This window comes from Bos taurus, chromosome 2, assembly GCF_002263795.3.
Source record: "Bos taurus isolate L1 Dominette 01449 registration number 42190680 breed Hereford chromosome 2, ARS-UCD2.0, whole genome shotgun sequence".
Taxonomy (NCBI): Eukaryota; Metazoa; Chordata; class Mammalia; order Artiodactyla; family Bovidae; genus Bos; species Bos taurus.
Window position 1 is genome coordinate 60,404,821 of NC_037329.1, and position 17,918 is coordinate 60,422,738.

The window sequence follows — 17,918 nt, forward strand, 5'->3', positions numbered from 1 at the left end:
AAAAAAAAAAAAAGTATTTTAAAACTTATCACAAACCTAAATCCAAGAGTCAAAACTACCTAAATTTCAGAAAACAGAAGAAAACTATCTGACAGCTTGAATAAGGCAAAGATTTCCTAGCTATAGTACAATCTATAAATGAAGGAAAAATTGATAAATTGAACTTCAAAATTCAAAACTTCTGTACTTCAAAGACATCATTAAAAACTGAAAAGGCAAGTCACAGACAGGAAGAAAATATTTGCAAAGCTCATATCCAGTGAAGGTCTTGTATCTTGAACATAAAAAGAACACTTGAAACTGAATAACAAGAAGACAGCTAATAGAATTTAAAAATGCAAAAAGGACTAGAATAGACATTTCAAAAAAAGTATATAAATAGCGAATAAATACATGAAAAGACATCATCATAAGTCATTAGTTAAATGCCAATCAAAACTATGATACTATTTCATACCCACTAAAATAAATTTAATAAAAAATATAGACAATAACAATTGTTAGCAAGAAAGTATGGCAAAATATGAACCCTCATATATTGCTGGTGGTAATGTAAAGGCTCTGGCCACTTTGGAAAACAGCTTTCAATTTCTTAAAAAAATTAAGCATCAACCCAGCAATTCTACTCCCAAGAAAAATGAAAATGTATGATCATACCAAGACTTGTACACATATATTCACAGCAGCATTATCCATTTAAAATAACCAAATGTCCATCAACTTATAAATGGATTTAAAGAAATTGAAGTTATTATACCTCACAGTGTTTTCTTATAAATTAATTTTCACACTTTAAAATAACATTTTACTTAAAAGAATTATTTCTTAAGTGAATGAACCTATCTTTACTTGTGTTGATTGTGATCCTAAAATATATATGAGGACTATTTTCACATTGTAGTCTAAAGATTAAACTTTCTATCTAAATAAATAAATAAATAAAATAACCCAAATGTCCATCAACTTATAAATGGATTTAAAAAAATATCATATGAATATAACAGAATATGATATTATTCAGCAATATTAAGGAATGAAACATTGATAGTCCTATAATATGAAGTTCAGAAACATTGCTGCTGCTGCTGCTGATGCTGCTGCTGCTAAGTCGCTTCAGTCGTGTCCGACTCTGTGCAACCCCATAGACGGCAGCCCATCAGGCTCTCCCGTCCCTGGGATTCTCCAGGCAAGAACACTGGAGTGGGTTGCCATTTCCTTCTCCAATGCATGAAAGTGAAAAGTGAAAGTGAAGTCGCTCAGTCGTGTCTGACTCTTTGCAACCCCATGGACTGCAGCCTACCAGGCTCCTCCGTCCATGGGATTTTCCAGGCAAGAGTACTGGAGTGGGGTGCCATTGCCTTCTACATTTTGCTATGTGAAATAAGCCAATCACAAAGGAACACTTCCTGAATGATTTTACATGAAATATCTAGAAAAGGAAAATTCATGGAGACAAAAACTAGGTCAGTTCTTGCCTAAGGCTGGAGAATAGGAATAGGGATTAACTGTAAATAGTTTTGTGGTAGTGATAGTTGCTCAACTTGGTTAATGTAGTAAAAATAATTAAAGCAGAGTAAATGTTGGGCATATAAACTATACTTCAATAAATCTGATAAAAAAGAATCATTCTTTCATGCTAATAATTACTAGTATTGTAACAGCATAGAATGCTGCAGAGAAGCCTCCACTTGGCATAAAACATTTATCTGGATTATCAACCACCAAAATGATAATCAACTAACGTGAAATCTTAAGAATGGAAGCACCATAAGTAGCTCTAAGTTCAAAGTTTCAAACAAGGAAAAACCTTTGCATAATGAAAACCTAACCAAAATTTGAAATCGGCAGTGGGCTAGTGTTGGTTCCATCACTTAATATCTATGCTATTCAAACTTGGTTTCTTCCCTACCCTTCCCAGAACATCTCAGGCTATTCAGGACCATGTGAGATAAATAAAAGAGAATGTATTATGCTAATTTTTGAACTTACCATCAAATATAAAGTTGTCAGTTACATCCTTGATCATTCTCATTCCAAATTTGAAGATGAAGAAAGTCAATCATATAGATGCATCTAAGTTCAATCCTATGTTTGGTGAAAAAGGCTACACATTCTTGGCTCTTAGAAAGCTTTGAGACCATATTCTACTCGGTAACCATTTTGAATAACATCTCCAGCTTTTGCTTTGAAAAACAGTCAAAGAATTCTATAAACAAATATCAGGGGATGATATTATTGGAGGTCCAATATTTGAAACAGCTAGTGCATGATGAAGGATAGAAATAACAATAAGCAACAGAAATAAGCAATAAAATGGAAATTTTTTATATATTTTATTTTTTAACTTTACAATATTGTATTGGTTTTGCCATATATCAACATGAATCCGCCACAGGTATACACGTGTTCCCCATCCTGAACCCTCCTTCGTCCTTCCTCCCCGTCCCATCCCTCTGGGTCGTCCCAGTGCACCAGCCCCAAGCATCCAGTATCGTGCATCGAACCTGGACTGGCGACTCGTTTCATATATGATATTACACATGTTTCAATGCCATTCTCCCAAATCATCCCACCCTCTCCCTCTCCCACAGAGTCCAAAAGACTGTTCTATACATCAGTGTCTCTTTTGCTGCCTTGTATACAGGGTTATTGTTACCATCTTTCTAAATTCCATATATATGTGTTAGTATACTGTATTGGTGTTTTTCTTTCTGGCTTACTTCACTCTGTATAATAGGCTCCAGTTTCATCCACGTCATTAGAACTGAATCAAATGTATTCTTTTTAATGGCTGACTTATTTTAGAACATTAAAATGAAGAAAAAGAATAGCAAACAACATCTTGGGAGAAATTATATTCATTATAGCTGCATTTCTATATATCCAAACTAACTTGAGTTCCACATGTCAGGTGGGAGGAACAGTAAATAATCTCTTAGAGTAGCATCCATTAAAGACAAATAAAAAGGTAGCTTAACTGAGTACTTAATGTGACTTTCATCATGTAATACTTTGAGTATAGAAATGTACCCTTGAGTATGTAGTATAGAATATGAACTATGCTTTACACAGAGTCCTTCATTTATTCCAATTTTATTGATGAGAAAGTAAAGGCATAAGTTTGAGGTCACACACCTTCACATAACACCCAGACAGTTTTGACTTTGGTATCTGTGATCTGAACCACCCCATCACCCTACCTAGTATATGGAGCCAACATCTCTATTGTTTACAGGTTCTCTACAAATACAGCTAAGTAATTAAGCCTCAAAACATTTATCTAAAAATGATTTAGAAGGAAGCATTTGTTTTCAAAAAGTGAGCATACTTAGCAACAAAAATTCTTGAGCAGCTGCATTCAATTAAAAAAATTATTAACCTTGAGGAAAAATCCACACAAAAAAACATATCCATATGTTATTGTTACCAGTTGTTGTGTTGCTTTTGTAGTGAAGTGTATCCATGAATGAAATTTACCGTTGGGTGATAAAGTTACTTATTTCCACAACAGCTTATTATTCTCCTCTTTGGGGAGAATCAAGATAAGGGGGTAATAATATCACAGATTCCCTATAGGAACCACAGTTTGTTACCATAGTAATTCCAAAGAAGAAAAGAAACAAAAGGATGAGATGGTTAATTCATATTCATACACTTGCTATGAAAATAAGCTTTAACAGATATGGTATTAAAGAGAGTAGTAAACAAGAATGGTGTTAAACACACACTTTTGAAATTATTTCTCTGATTAAGTCTTAGATATTATCAGTGGCACTAACATCTATCACACAGATGTCACCTGTGGCTGTATTTTGGAGAACTTTGTTCATATATCAAAATAACCTCATGAACTGAGTAAATCCATAATCAAGCCACAAGAAGGTAAGCTTCTTTTTTTTTTCCCCCCTTTTTAATTCCAATCAACACTGCCTGTGCTTCATGGTAAATAAGATCACGAAGAGCTTTACAACATAAGTTTTTCAGCTTGCTTTATGAATTTGTAATACTGCCTTTTGGTCTTTAATTCGTATTTCAATCCCACTTTGATAGCTCAGACTTGTTTTCATCTTTGACTTCTCTATTTCTTTGAATGGAATCCTCTGTTTTTCTAGTTAAAAATAATTCAACCTTATGTTAAATATTTGAATTCTACCATGAAAGGAAAAGTTGAAGGAAGATAATTTTCAGGGGGTCATAAAGAAATCTCCATTGATAATCTGACCTTTAGGGAGAAATTGTTCCCCTATTTATCTCTAATCCAACAGCTCAGTCTGAAACAATCATACAGACCCAGTGAACATTTAAATTAAAACAAATTTTAACCTGGGAAAAGTCTGGTCAGTTTTGTTATAAACAGATTTTGTAGTACGTGCCCAACAGAATAAGGGAGTCAGTCACCACAAAAAATTAACATTTCAACATCCTTCTATTCCATAATAAATATCCTAAAACAGAAGTTTTAGGACAAGTAAGTTAAAGATGTCCAATTAACTTGCAGGACATGACACACACACACACATATATATATATATATATTTTTTTTTTTTTCACTCCTCTCCTGACACTCTCTTGAAATGACAGAAAAGGCATTACAAGATAAAACCCAATAAGGACCAAAAATATGGAGCTAGAGGTGAACAAGTAGCACTGAACCTTGGAACATTCAGAGCAGGTAGAGGAGCAGTAAGTAATTTGAAATGTGAAGGAAACCGGAGATTCTGCCCACAGATGAATACAACAGAAAAAGCTAATTTATACTAGCAGAACTCTGGGCAAGTTGAAACCTAGAGACCCTAGGAAAAAAAGCAATAAGGCTTATGGCTTGAAATGGGGGATAATTTAAAGCCTATAAATGAAATCAATTAGCCCCCACACACACACAATCCTTTCCTCTGCCATCCCTCCCCACCAGTCTTTTGCTCTGTCTGTTTCTCAACATCTGTAGGAAAAGAGACAACAGAACTCAGCACTCAATAAGGACATTTTTGAGGCAGGCACACAAAGTGAAAGACAGTGATGAGGTATCATGTTTAAAAGAGAGGAATTAAGTGAAATGCTGAGGACTAAGTGTTGAGCCATTTCTGCTAAGATTCTGCCCTTATTCTTTTATCAGTAGTCCAGTGTAGGCAGGGTTCATTTTAGGAGACACTATGATGGTAAATTTCATGTGTCAACTTGACTGGACCACAGAATGCCCAGACTAAACATTATTTATGTATGTATCTATGAGGGTCCTTTCAGATGAGATTAACACTTATATCAGTAGACAGAGTAAAGCAGATGGCCCTCCTCAGTGTGGGTGGATATCATCCAATCTGTTGGAAGTCTAAATAGGATAAAAATATTAATACAAAGGAAGGAAGAACCTACTCTCTGCCTGTTCGAACTGGAACACTGCTCTCCCCCTTCACTTGGACTAGGACTTATATTATCAGTTCCCCTGATTCTCAGGTATTTGGGCTCAGGCTGGACTAACCAATGGCTTTCCTGTCGGCCTCCAGACTTCTCAGCCTCCATGACTGCATGAGCCAATTCCTTATACTACATCAATCCCATCCCTCACCTCCCTCCCCCTCCCTCTCTGTCTCCCTCTCTCTCTCTCTGGAAATCCTGAATGATCCAAACACTGAATAGTCCCTGTTATGAAGACTGTTAATCATGACTGAATCTATTTTCCCTTCTCATCACATGGCTGTCTGACTATAAACTACATTTCATATCTTCCCTTGTGGCTAGCAGCAACCATATGAGCACATTCTCACCAGTGGAATGTGACCAGAAATGATGGATCAAGGAAAATTTAAAACATCTATCTGCAAATTCTTTGCCACTCCTCCAATCAAAAGATGAAATCTAGGTCCTCTGCTTAAAGATGCCCTTCGAACCAAAAAAATGCAGCACAAGTGACCATGAGTGACTCTTAGGCTACATTAGAAAAACCCATGCAGCTCCTGCCTGTTTCTCTTTGGAAGCTTCAGCTATCATGTAAGAACTCCCATCACCCTGCAGCCTCCATATAGAGAGAACATGCAGACACAACCACACAAAGAAAGATATGTGAACAGAGAGTCCCCATCATTCCAGCCCCAGCTGTATGAGTCTTCCCAGTCCAGGTACCAGATAAGTGGATAAAGAAGCCTTTCAGATAAGCCACCCTCTGCCCTTATCCAAACACAAGGGAGGAACACCCAGCTGCACCCACCCACCCCCAGATGCAAAAGCCAAATTGAAGACAGTCTTCAATTGCTTGAAACCACTTTTGGAGTGGCTGTTAGAACCGGAACATGTATGGAACTTCTACATCATTTGTTGCAATGTCTTTTTTTAGATTTTAGCTCTGTGCTCTTTTCATCACCAAAATATGGAAATGTCTGTGATCCAGCTTGAATGGGCAAAGAAGGATAATGTCCTTCGACAGGATAGAAGAAAGCTTTGTGGTTGAACAAACATATGGAGCAGAACCACTGGACAATCTGGTCCATGATGAAACCTTCTAATGAGTGAGATAGGAGCTGCTAATTTTTTTAAGCCATATATTTGGAATCATCGTTGTTACAGCAGCTTAGCCTTCACTTTAAATAACACCCATAATGAGCCCTGAAGAAAAGACCTTCAGGTACTGATGGATATAAACTTTTGAGAAACCCATCTTCCAATAAAAAAGCCAGTTCATGACTTAGAAGAGTCTGACAGTGAAGCCCAAACATCTGAGTCAGGTACACAGAATGTCAATCAGCTTTTAATGTCTCACCCTCAATAATCGAAAACACTAAAGAGACAGCCAATGATCAATAGACATTAAAAGAAACCTGCCCACAGCAGAAGCTATGATCAACCAAATAAATCAATAAAAGAAGAAAATAGATTTAGAGGAAGCATAAATGGTACAGAGCATAAAAAGGAAACAATTAAATTATTATTAACATCCTCTAAATGAAAGCACGCTGCATCTGTGAAGAAGATTCAATTTTACAAAGTATAGAACAGGGACTTTTCTGGTGGTCTGGTGGTTAAGACTCTGCCTTCCAGTGTAGGGGGTATGGGTTCAATCCTTGGTTGGGGAGCTAAGATCCCACATACCCCATTGCCATACAGATCAAAATGTAAATAGCAGAAGCAATATTGTAAAAAATTCAATAAAGGCTTTAAAAATGGTCCATATCAAAGAAATCTTTTAAAAAATTTTTTAAAGTATAGAACTCAAAAAAATTTTTTTAAGTTTTCTTTGATATGGACCATTTTTAAAGCCTTTATTGAATTTTTTACAATATTCCTTCTGCTGTTTATATTTTGACACCTGTGGCGGATTCATGTTGATGTATGGCAAAACCAATACAATAGTGTAAAGTAATTCGCCTCCAATTAAAATAAATAAATTTAAATTAAAAAAAATTTAATGAAAATACTACTCTTTAAAAAATAAATATATATATACATATAAAAAATAAAGTATAGAACTCATTGAAATAAAAAATATTCAAAGGAAGGTTTGAAAGATGAAACAGAATAAATATTTTACAAATTACAATAAAAATGCAAACAAAATAAAAAAACAGGGGAAAACTGAAGATCAATTAGAGAGGTAAAACACCATTCCAAGGTGTTTCAGAAGGAAGAGAGACAACACAAAATAAATCTCAGAACTGCAGAGCATGAGCATACTGGTAAAATATTCTCCTAATGGCCAATAAAATAAAGGTGAAAGGACTCACTTCAAAATACATAATTAAGAAATTTCAGAATTTTGTGGATAGAAAGAAGATTCAGAAAGAGGGAAAGAACAAACACGTAACATACAGAGATAAGATCAGAATGACATAAACCTTCCTAGCAACAACACCAGAGAAGGCAACAGCACCCCACTCCTGTACTCTTGCCTGGAAGATCCCATGGACAGAGAAGCCTAGTAGGCTACAGTCCATGGGGTGGCTAAGAGTCGGACACAACTGAGCAACTTCACTTTCACTTTTCACTTTCATGCACTGGAGAAGGAAATGGCAACCCACTCTGGTGCTCTTGCCTGGAGAATCCCAGGGACGGGGGAGCTTGGTGGGCTGCCGTCTATGGGGTTGCACAGAGTCGGACACGACTGAAGTGACTTAGCAGCAGCAGCAACAACAACCCAGGAGGCTGGAATAGAGTAGAGCAAAACCTTCAAAATTCTGAGGGAAAAGTGCTTTTTAACCCTGAAATCTACACCCAAGCTATCAGTCAAGCAGAGACCCTTTCAGACATGAAAAATTACTTCCAGTGTATCCTATTTTAGCAATTCTAGAAAATAAAGCAACAAAAGCAGAGAGACACAAAACCAGGAAAACAAGTTCAGGATGAGAAACTGCCGCAGTCCACACTGAATAGAGGACACGGGGCTGTGGAAATATCTCCCAAAGAAAAAATATAATAGAGTGTTCGGAATTGTGCTGAAATTTCAAAAAACTAATAATGAGCATGTCAACTGGAGCATCAGAGGAAAGCAGCAGTAAACTTGAAGAAGGCAAAGCAAAGAAAAGATGAGGTAATTTTTTAATTTCTATATAAGACAAAAAGTTGAAAGGAGGCTGTAGTATACTGCTTGACTTAGCAGAGTATCTATCTATGTAGAAATAATAATACAGTCACTGTTCATTGATATAAGTATTCTGATATAACTGCTTTCATGGGAGGCAGTAAGTAGGGAAAGATGTAGGTAGATGAGAGAAAAAGTCTCAACTAACATAAGAGAAAATAAATTGCAAATATTCAACATGTAAATTAAGGAACATCAATAATGAGTACATTACTTAGAAATCTGGAGGTAAGCAAAAAGTCAAAACTGGCCGCCTCTGAGGAAATTAAATGGAAGACAACATGCAACTGTAATATTTCAACATAAGTGAAGTGAAGTTGCTCAGTCGTGACCAACTCTTTGCGACCCCATGGACTGTAGCCTACCAGGCTCCTTCATCCATGGGATTTTCCAGGCAAGAGTACTGGAATGGGTTGCCATTTCCTTCTTCAGAGGATCTTCCCAACCCAGGGATCGAACCCGGGTCTCCCGCATTGTGGGCAGATGCTTTACTGTCTGAGCCAAATTACAGAAATAAATTTCTTACTCTGTGTACCTATTTTCTTTTTTATGACAGTTGTGTTCAACACCTTTTCTAGAGATGATCAAAAATGGTACTGGAACCAAGGAACAAGAAAATAAGGATGATTAATTTTCATATTTACTGATTTATAAGGTTGACTTTGGTTTTCATCATTTCATATCCTTTCTTCAATATATATTTCAGGTTCTAGAATAACAAGGATCTGATGTTCTATTTCTTCGGTCTCTACTCCTTACTTCTCAACTTCCATAAATACACACTTACAGTGGCCCTCATTTCACAAGTACTTAATGTGCTAGGGATATTCTGTGCAACAGTTATTCATGTTGTAGGTACTGAGAAAGTATCAGTGAATAAAATCGATAGCATCTCTTTCCTCAGGGAGCCTCCATTTAGTACTATTTAGAAAAAATCAGAGTAGTTTAGTTCAAGTTATTTAGGTAATATATACTTTTTCTGGCTTACTGAGAGAATTATAAAATTAGGGCTTGTGGTCCCCTAGGAAAAATGATTAGACATGAATCCCAGGCCATGTAAGTCTACGTTTTTTTGATATCACAGAAATAACACCACTGAGAATTTATTATACACATGGCTAAGACAAATTAATATCAATAGATGTAACCAAACGATTCCAATTTAATCAAATTCTCAGAAGAAATATTTCACAAAATTCTAGCACATATTAAAAAAAATCAGGTTTCTCCTAAGAAAGTTGTACTGTCTCTAAGATTCCTAAACTTAAATATATGCAAATATATAAAACACCATTTTTCCTTAAAGTCCTTTCAACATTGAAAACATTATTATGCAATCTATAATTAAATATTAATCTAAGATCCTTTTTTCTTACCCAACATCATTTTCATAATCCTTTTTTCTTCCAGAAAGATTGATTAATTTTGACTTATTTACTTAGTTCCTAGAACACAGGTCATTTTTTTCACCCTTTTCATTCACTGGGAAGGAATTACTGAAATTAAACTTTTCAAGAGTCTCATATAGAAAGTTTTAGAGCTAAAAAGTCAGACAAATTACTTGTGATCATTTCCTAATAAAGTACATATAGCTGTCAGATTGATCTCACCTCTTTTTCGAGTCTAAAGGAAAAAACTATACAAAATTGTATAACATAAAAGCAAGAATAAATATTTCAAATATCAAATAATATATAGCAATGATAAAAATAACAGCTAACATTTATGAGGTTATTGAAATATCAATAACCTCAGATATGCAGATGACACCACCCTTATGGCAGAAAGTGAAGAGGAACTCAAAAGCCTCTTGATGAAAGTGAAAGTGGAGAGTGAAAAAGTTGGCTTAAAGCTCAACATTCAGAAAATGAAGATCATGGCATCTGGTCCCATCACTTCATGGGAAATAGATGGGGAAACAGTGGAAACAGTGTCAGACTTTTTTGGGGGGGGCTCCAAAATCACTGCAGGTGGTGACTGCAGCCATGAAATTAAAAGACGCTTACTCCTTGGAAGGAAAGTTATGACCAACCTAGATAGCATAGACATTATGCTATGACAGTAAAGCAGAGACATTACTTTGCCAACAAAGGTCCGTCTAGTCAAGGCTATGGTTTTTCCTGTGGTCATGTATGGATGTGAGAGTTGGACTGTGAAGAAGGCTGAGCGCCGAAGAATTGATGCTTTTGAACTGTGGTGTTGGAGAAGACTCTTGAGAGTCCCTTGGACTGCAAGGAGATCCAACCAGTCCACTCTGAAGGAGATCAGCCCTGGGATTTCTTCGGAAGGAATGATGCTGAAGCTCAAACTCCAGTACTTTGGCCACCTCATGCGAAGAGTTGACTCATTGGAAAAGACCCTGATGTTGGGAGGGATTGGGGGCAGGAGGAGAAGGGGACGCCAGAGGATGAGATGGCTGGATGGCATCACTGACTCGATGGACGTGAGTCTGAGTGAACTCCGGGAGTTGGTGATGAACAGGGAGGCCTGGCGTGCTGCGATTCATGGGGTCGCAAAGAGTTAGACACGACTGAGCGACTTAACTGAACTGAACTGAACATTTATGAGTAGCTACTATACACTAGGTTTTTCAATATATTTGTTTTACTGTAATTTTCAAAACAGTTCTCTGAAGTATGTACTGCCCTCATTTTGATAGATAAATAGGGCTCAGAGAGATTAAAGAACTTTCTCCTCTCTAGACCCTTGGGACTTGAGTGTGAATCTGCCTGTGTACAAAGTATACAAAGTACACTCTTCCTAGTACACTGAGTGATCTCTGAAGATGACTTAGGATCATTAGAACAACCTCTCACAAGGAAACAAATACATAATTTTTTTTCCTGTCATACCTCATTATTCATAACAAATAGTTTTCCAGTCTTTTTATAAATACTTGTAAAATGTAATTTGGAATAGTGAAAATGTTCTGGAACTAGATAGCAGCAATGTTTCCAACACACCATGAATATACTAAATATCACTGAATTGTACACTTTAAAACGGTTAAAATGGTAAAGTTTATGTTATGTGTATTTTACCACCGTAATTTTTTTTTAAAGGCATTTGGCCCCAAGGAAGTACATTAGAACCTTACCCTTTACCTACACAGGATTACAGATTTCAAGGCTGCCTCTACATTTCTAACACTGTACATTTAAATTTGACCTCGCTGATATGGACTTCCAAACATCTGGTTCTAGGAGCGACCTGCCTCCTGAATTCAGACCCAACTTCCTGATCAGCATATCCATGTGAATTTCCAACAGGCTTATAAATCGAACCTGTCCTATGCCAAGTTCCTCATATTCCCCCACGCAGGCTCCTTCCCAGTCAGCCCAGGTTAAATAATGGCAATTCCACTCTCCGAGTGGCTCAGAGCAAACCTTCAGGCCACTGCCCTTGTATCTCTTTCCCTCCTCCTCCCTACATCAGTAAATCATGATGGTTTTACCTGAAAACACTGTTTCTCAACCTGGGCACTGTTGGCAAGTGGGGAAGGGATAAGTCTTTGTTGTGGGGGTCTGTCCTGTGCATTTTAGAATGTTTAGCAACATCCCCGGCTTCTACTTTGCTGTTGGTAGCACACCCCAGTTGTGACAACCAGTTGTGACAATCCTAAATGTCCTCTGCTGGGCAAAATTTTCCCTGATTGAAAACCAGACCTTATATATAGCAAAACTCAACCCCTTCTTACCACCTTCACTGACATGACCTTGGTTCAAGCTATTATCATCAACTGACCTTATTTCTACAGTAGCTTCCTAACTAGTCTCCTTGTTTCCAGTTCCTCGACTGATCACCCAAGATAATCCTATTAAAGTATTATAAAGAAAAAGAAAAAAAAAGATCATGTCACCACTCTCTAAAAACTCCCCATGCCTTTCTATCTCACCCAAGAGCAAAAGCCAAAATTGTATCCTGATCTATGAAGACATACCTGATTTGGGTGCCCTTTCCCCTCTGACCTGACCTCCCATCACTGCCCACCATGTTTGCTCTGCTCCAGAATGTTGGACTCTTCTCTGGTCCTCAAACAAGCCACACCTACATCTGTCTCAGGACCTTTTGACCTTGTTGTTCTCTTCCTGTGGGATATTCATCCTGATTTTCCCATGCCTGGCTCCCTCACTTCCTTCAGGTCTTTACTCAAATTCCCTTCCTCAGTGGGGGAGCCCCTAGCCCCCCCATTTCAAATGTCACTCTCTTGCCTATCACTTATGTGTGGACTCTAAAAATGGATATAAATGAACTTATTTACCAAACAGAAACAAACTTACCCACATAGAAAACAAACTTATGGCTACCAAAAGGGAAAGGTGGGAAGGAGGGATAAATTAAAAATTTGGGAGTAAGAGATACACACCACTATACATAAAACAGATAAACAGTAAGAACCCTCTGTATAGCACAGGGACTACTACTCAATATTTTGTAATACTTATATGGGAAAAGAATATGAAAAAGAATATACATATAACTGAATCACTTTGCTGAACACCTGAAACTTAACACAACATTGCAAATCAAATATATTCTAATAAAAAATAAATTTTAAAAACTACAAAAAAATAGTCATCTCTCATCTATCATTGCATATCCCTCCTCCTTTCCTTACCTTTCCTTCTAAGCCCTCATCACCAACCAATACACTCCGTTTAACTTCTGGACTGTGTTTATTAATCTGTTCATGAAGATCAAGGATTTGTCTCTTTTATTCTCAACTTTTTTCTAAGAACACCTGGCACATAGCGAGGTCTCATCAAGGATCAGAAGAATGAAGCAACCTCTCAGAACCAGTACTGAGGAATTTTTAAAGAGATCACTAGTTATCATAGCTTCAGAGACCATAATGTGCTCATCTCCAGGAAGCAAGCAGACAGCAATAGTATATGTTTACTTAAGACAACAAACAGCATCACTCCTTATCTGGTATTTTTGCTGACATGATCCTTCTTTCTTGGCTGACAGAAGCCAAACACTAAATATAGATCAATGGATCTCATCACAATGATGACAGGCATTCGATAGCCTTGCTGGATCAATGACCCCACAGCCTGTACCTCACCAGACTCTCTCTTAGTAGAGAAAACATAGCAACATAATACATCACTCACTTATTATTCATCAATCCATTGTTTTTCCACAGCCAAGACACACTTAGAAATGCCTCTGATTTGGCTGAGGTTGACTAACACCTAATCTATGTATGCCGGAAAAACAATAGATAAAGCAAAGAGCTTAAATGACTGGCACTACAATCTAAATAGGGAGGATGGTTTCTAGGTTTCTAAAATAAGGTATATTTATCTGGGTCTCCATGGAAATCTGTTCAAATTCCAGATTATACTGGACCTGAGTTGTTGGGTTTGATAATATACTCCAAAAATGCAGCTAATTTCAACTGCAATTGAGTTTTTAATTCAAATAAAATATAATAAACCACACATAAGTAGGTATAGATGCTAAGCGGGCTAACTTGTTTCAGTCATGTCTGACTCTTTGCAACGCTATGGACCGTAGCCTTCCAGGCTCCTCTGTCCACAGAATTCTCCAGGCAAGAATATTGGAGTGGGTAGCCACGCCCTCCTCCAGGGGATCCTCCTGACCCAGGGATTGAATCAATGTCTCTGGCACCTCCTACATTGGTAGGCAGGTTCTTTACCACTAGCAGAACCTGGGAAAGCCCTGAGGTTGTCTTTCTAGGTGATGACCCAGAATTGCTCTAGGGCATGTGACTTCTCAAACTGATTTATCTCTTACCTTTAAAAGAATAGTGCATTCATGTCAGTACTATTCATAATAACAAAAAGCTAAAAGCTAGTGAAATGGCCATGCAATAGAGGAAGAATAGATAAGCAAATGAAGCACTGATTAAATAAATTCATAAAACTGCAAAAGAAAACTATGCAACCAATAAAAGATGAAATTGACCCATGTGCACTAGTATGTAATATTCACCAAGTCATTACATGCTGAAAGCAACATGCAGAGTAAGACACCACCAAGTATGATTCTGATTGTATGAAGTACTGTGTGTCTGTATGTACATGTTGTTGCTGTTGTTTAATCACTAAATTGTGTCCGACTCTTTTGCAACGCTATGGTCTGTAGCCTGCCAGGCTCCACTGACCATGGAATTTCCCAGGCTCTAAGAATACTGGAGTGGGTTGCCATTTCCTTCTCAAGGGATCTTCCCGACCCAGGATCGAACCAGCATATCCTGCATTGGCAGGAGAATTCTTTACCACTGAGCCAACAGAAAAGCTCATATGTACACATAGGTATGTACAAATCAGAAATTTTCAGATCCACATTCTCTACCATTTCACACTCAGCTTCCCATCCAAAAGGCAGAACCATAACTAGTAATAATAATAAAACATATGTGTGTGTAATTTGGGATTTATATATACAACTATGCATAGAAAGGTACTTCCTTACATGTGCAAGGGATGTTTCTGAAGGATATATAAGAAATTGGAATACACAGCCTAGACTTTGGCTTTTAATTTTATATTTCTGAGATCTTTTTTACTTTTAAAATGACTGATCACATACAAGGAATAAATTAATAATTTATGAATGAAACCATACAGGAAAACATACATTATTACCTTTTTGATGGCACATAAATGAGAGAAAGAAGTAACGAATACCAGGGAAAATGAGAGTGATGACATGGATATTCATTTTGAACAGCGCAAAGCATCCGATGGGAAGGATTCTCACTTCTAAAACTTCAGTGTGACAGTCGCCACAGTGGCCCTCACGGTAGAGTGGGTCTGTGCCCGATGGGAAGCATTCTCACTTCTAAAACTTCAGTGTGACAGTCACCACAGTGCCCCTCAAGGTAGAGTGGGTCTGTGCCACCTTGCTCCATTGACCTACTTTTAGAAAAGCACACCTATTTTTAAAGTTTGCTTCAAAATAAACCCATTTTCTTAATACACGCCATTCACATTTCAGATTCTCTACTCTCCATCTTAATTGCACTTTTTTGAGAACTTTAGACCAGAGTACAGCCATACAAATGTGTTTATCTGGATTTGATCAAATGTGAAGTCTTTTCTGACTAAAATAAAATAACCCCTTTGCAAAAATGCAATCTTGACTTTTACAACTATTTCCAAAGCTTTCTAAAACTACTGTGAGGTAAAAAATGAAAATCACTAATGTGGTATTAGAGTCCACAATTAAATTAATTTATAAGGGCTTTAATGCAATTAAATTTCCTCCAGACTGTATCTCTAATGGTGCTGGGGTTTTACTTAATTTACTTTAAAGCATAATTCACTTTCGTTTTTGCAAAGCCATTTAAATATTACAAATATCACTTTTATACATATTTCCATGGTGACATAATATGTTTTCAGTCTATTTAATTTACAGATGATGAGCCTAAAATGAAAATTCTCCAAGGACCATAGATCTTTTATGACATCACAGTTTCCAATTCTAAGATATTAGGTGTATAAGTTATCTGTATTTGCTAGAATGGACTCTTGAAACAGTAATAGTATTTTAAATGATCTGATTGTGAAACTTGGAGAAAAATAAAATCTACAACAAAGAAAAAACATCAGTGATATAAAGAGCCAAGATGTTTGGGTTTATGATTTAAGTTGATAAAGTATTAGCCTTTAAAATTAAACAGTGCTCTTCCACAGTCACATTAAGGAAATATTTAGAAAAGAAAATAATTTATATGCAAGTCTCCAAACCTCAACTTATTCATATACTCATGTACAAGGTAGCTAAGGATCTCCAGACACACTAAGGCCACTGTATAATCACAACTAATGGGCAAAGCTGTTCGGATAATTTTCCATGCTTCAAAACTTAAATATTCAGAAGGTATGCTAGAAAATATACAATAATAAATACCTAGCTAGTTTCTACCATAAAAGAAAGAGACACAAATTAATATTTCAAATCATTTTGAGGATATCAACTAAATTCAGATGCCATTTTCACTACAAATGTGTTGCACAGTGGTGATATATTGACAAAGGAGAAGCAGACGTAACTATGGAGATCATAACTTTAATTGACAACAACATGAAAATTCAGAAGGATAACAAGCATCACGGTTGGAAGTGACAATACAGGAATAAGAATCAAATGTATTATAAAGAAGAACCTATTTTTTCTCCTCTCTGGAGATTTCCCACTCCTCCATGAGTAAAAAGGACAAGAATGGACAGAATATTCTTCTCGTTAATGAAAATGGGACAAAGGAACATCCAGGACATGCCTACCTGGTTTCCAGATGAACTGATTATCCTTTTTGCCTTCCAAATGAGCTGCATGGGACAGCAAGAGAGAAAGTAACAGAAATAGCTTCCTCATGCTCCTCCATACCCAGCCAGTGACAGCCAGATTATACTTCGGAAACATTCTTCAGAATTCAACCTCTTGACTTTCCTATTCCTAAAAGAAAAAAAAAGAACATCATGTAAGTTTCTTCTGTAAAGAAATTACAAAAACTCACTTCAACCGCTAGAACTTTTAGCAAAATGGCATTATAAATGTTCAAGATCATAAAGAGAGTACATGGAATATTGTTAATAATATTTTAAGGTCAGATGTGAATTATTGCATGTTTTCAATCCTTACCCATGGGAGGCGGGTTCTTTACCACTAGTGCCACCTGGGAAGCCCTTACCCATGGCAGGTGCTATCAATTCTAAGGACTCTGTGTGTGAGCGCACTGTCCACAGTCCCCCATACAGTTTATCCTTGTTTTTAAGAGCAGGGTTGGCAGATACCTAGTATACTCCCTCCTTCTATTCAGTCAAACTCCTTGAGGATCCCATGATTTGGGGAGAAAGATCAGCATATATAGCAAAGTTCAAAATAGGACAATGAATGCTCTAACAGTGGTATTAAGAAAGTGAGAGCGAACGATTTAGAAGAAGGCAATTAGTTCCTCTGTGATGAGAAAACAAAAACAACAAAAAAAAGGGAACTCTCACACAAGGTAACATTTGAGATAAGCCAGAGGAAAAGGGCTTGAACGTGTCAGGAAGGCATTTCAGGCTGGCTGAGAGAACTAGGTGCTGAGATGCATTTTGTATTTGGGACCAGGGAGTGGGCCAGTGGCTACAATGAAGGACACAAAGGGGAGGGTGGAATGGACAGAGATGAGATTTAGCATATAGGTTGGGAGCAAATTATAAAAAGCCTTGAATGTCATGTGAGGGTTTTGGGGTCCATTCTGTAAATATCAGTAAGAATCACAAGGGAGCAAATGAATTGTACATAACTGACATCAGTGAACAAAATGGATCACAAAGAAATTGAGGCCAGTTTAGAAACTAGGTAAATATTCCAGACAAGTACTGGTAAA

The 17,918-nt window shown here is 37.0% G+C and overlaps 1 protein-coding gene across 1 annotated transcript in view; it reads right to left on the reverse strand.

The window, feature by feature from the left end:
- The window catches only part of THSD7B (thrombospondin type 1 domain containing 7B), a 911,067-nt gene extending 894,073 nt beyond the window's left edge, over nt 1-16,994 (reverse strand). Inside the window, exon 1 of the mRNA XM_015475729.2 lies at nt 16,828-16,994. Within this exon, the coding sequence (XP_015331215.2) occupies nt 16,828-16,966 (139 nt within the window). The 5' untranslated portion in view covers nt 16,967-16,994. The remainder of the gene's footprint in view (nt 1-16,827) is intronic.
- Nucleotides 16,995-17,918: the final 924 nt, after the last annotated feature.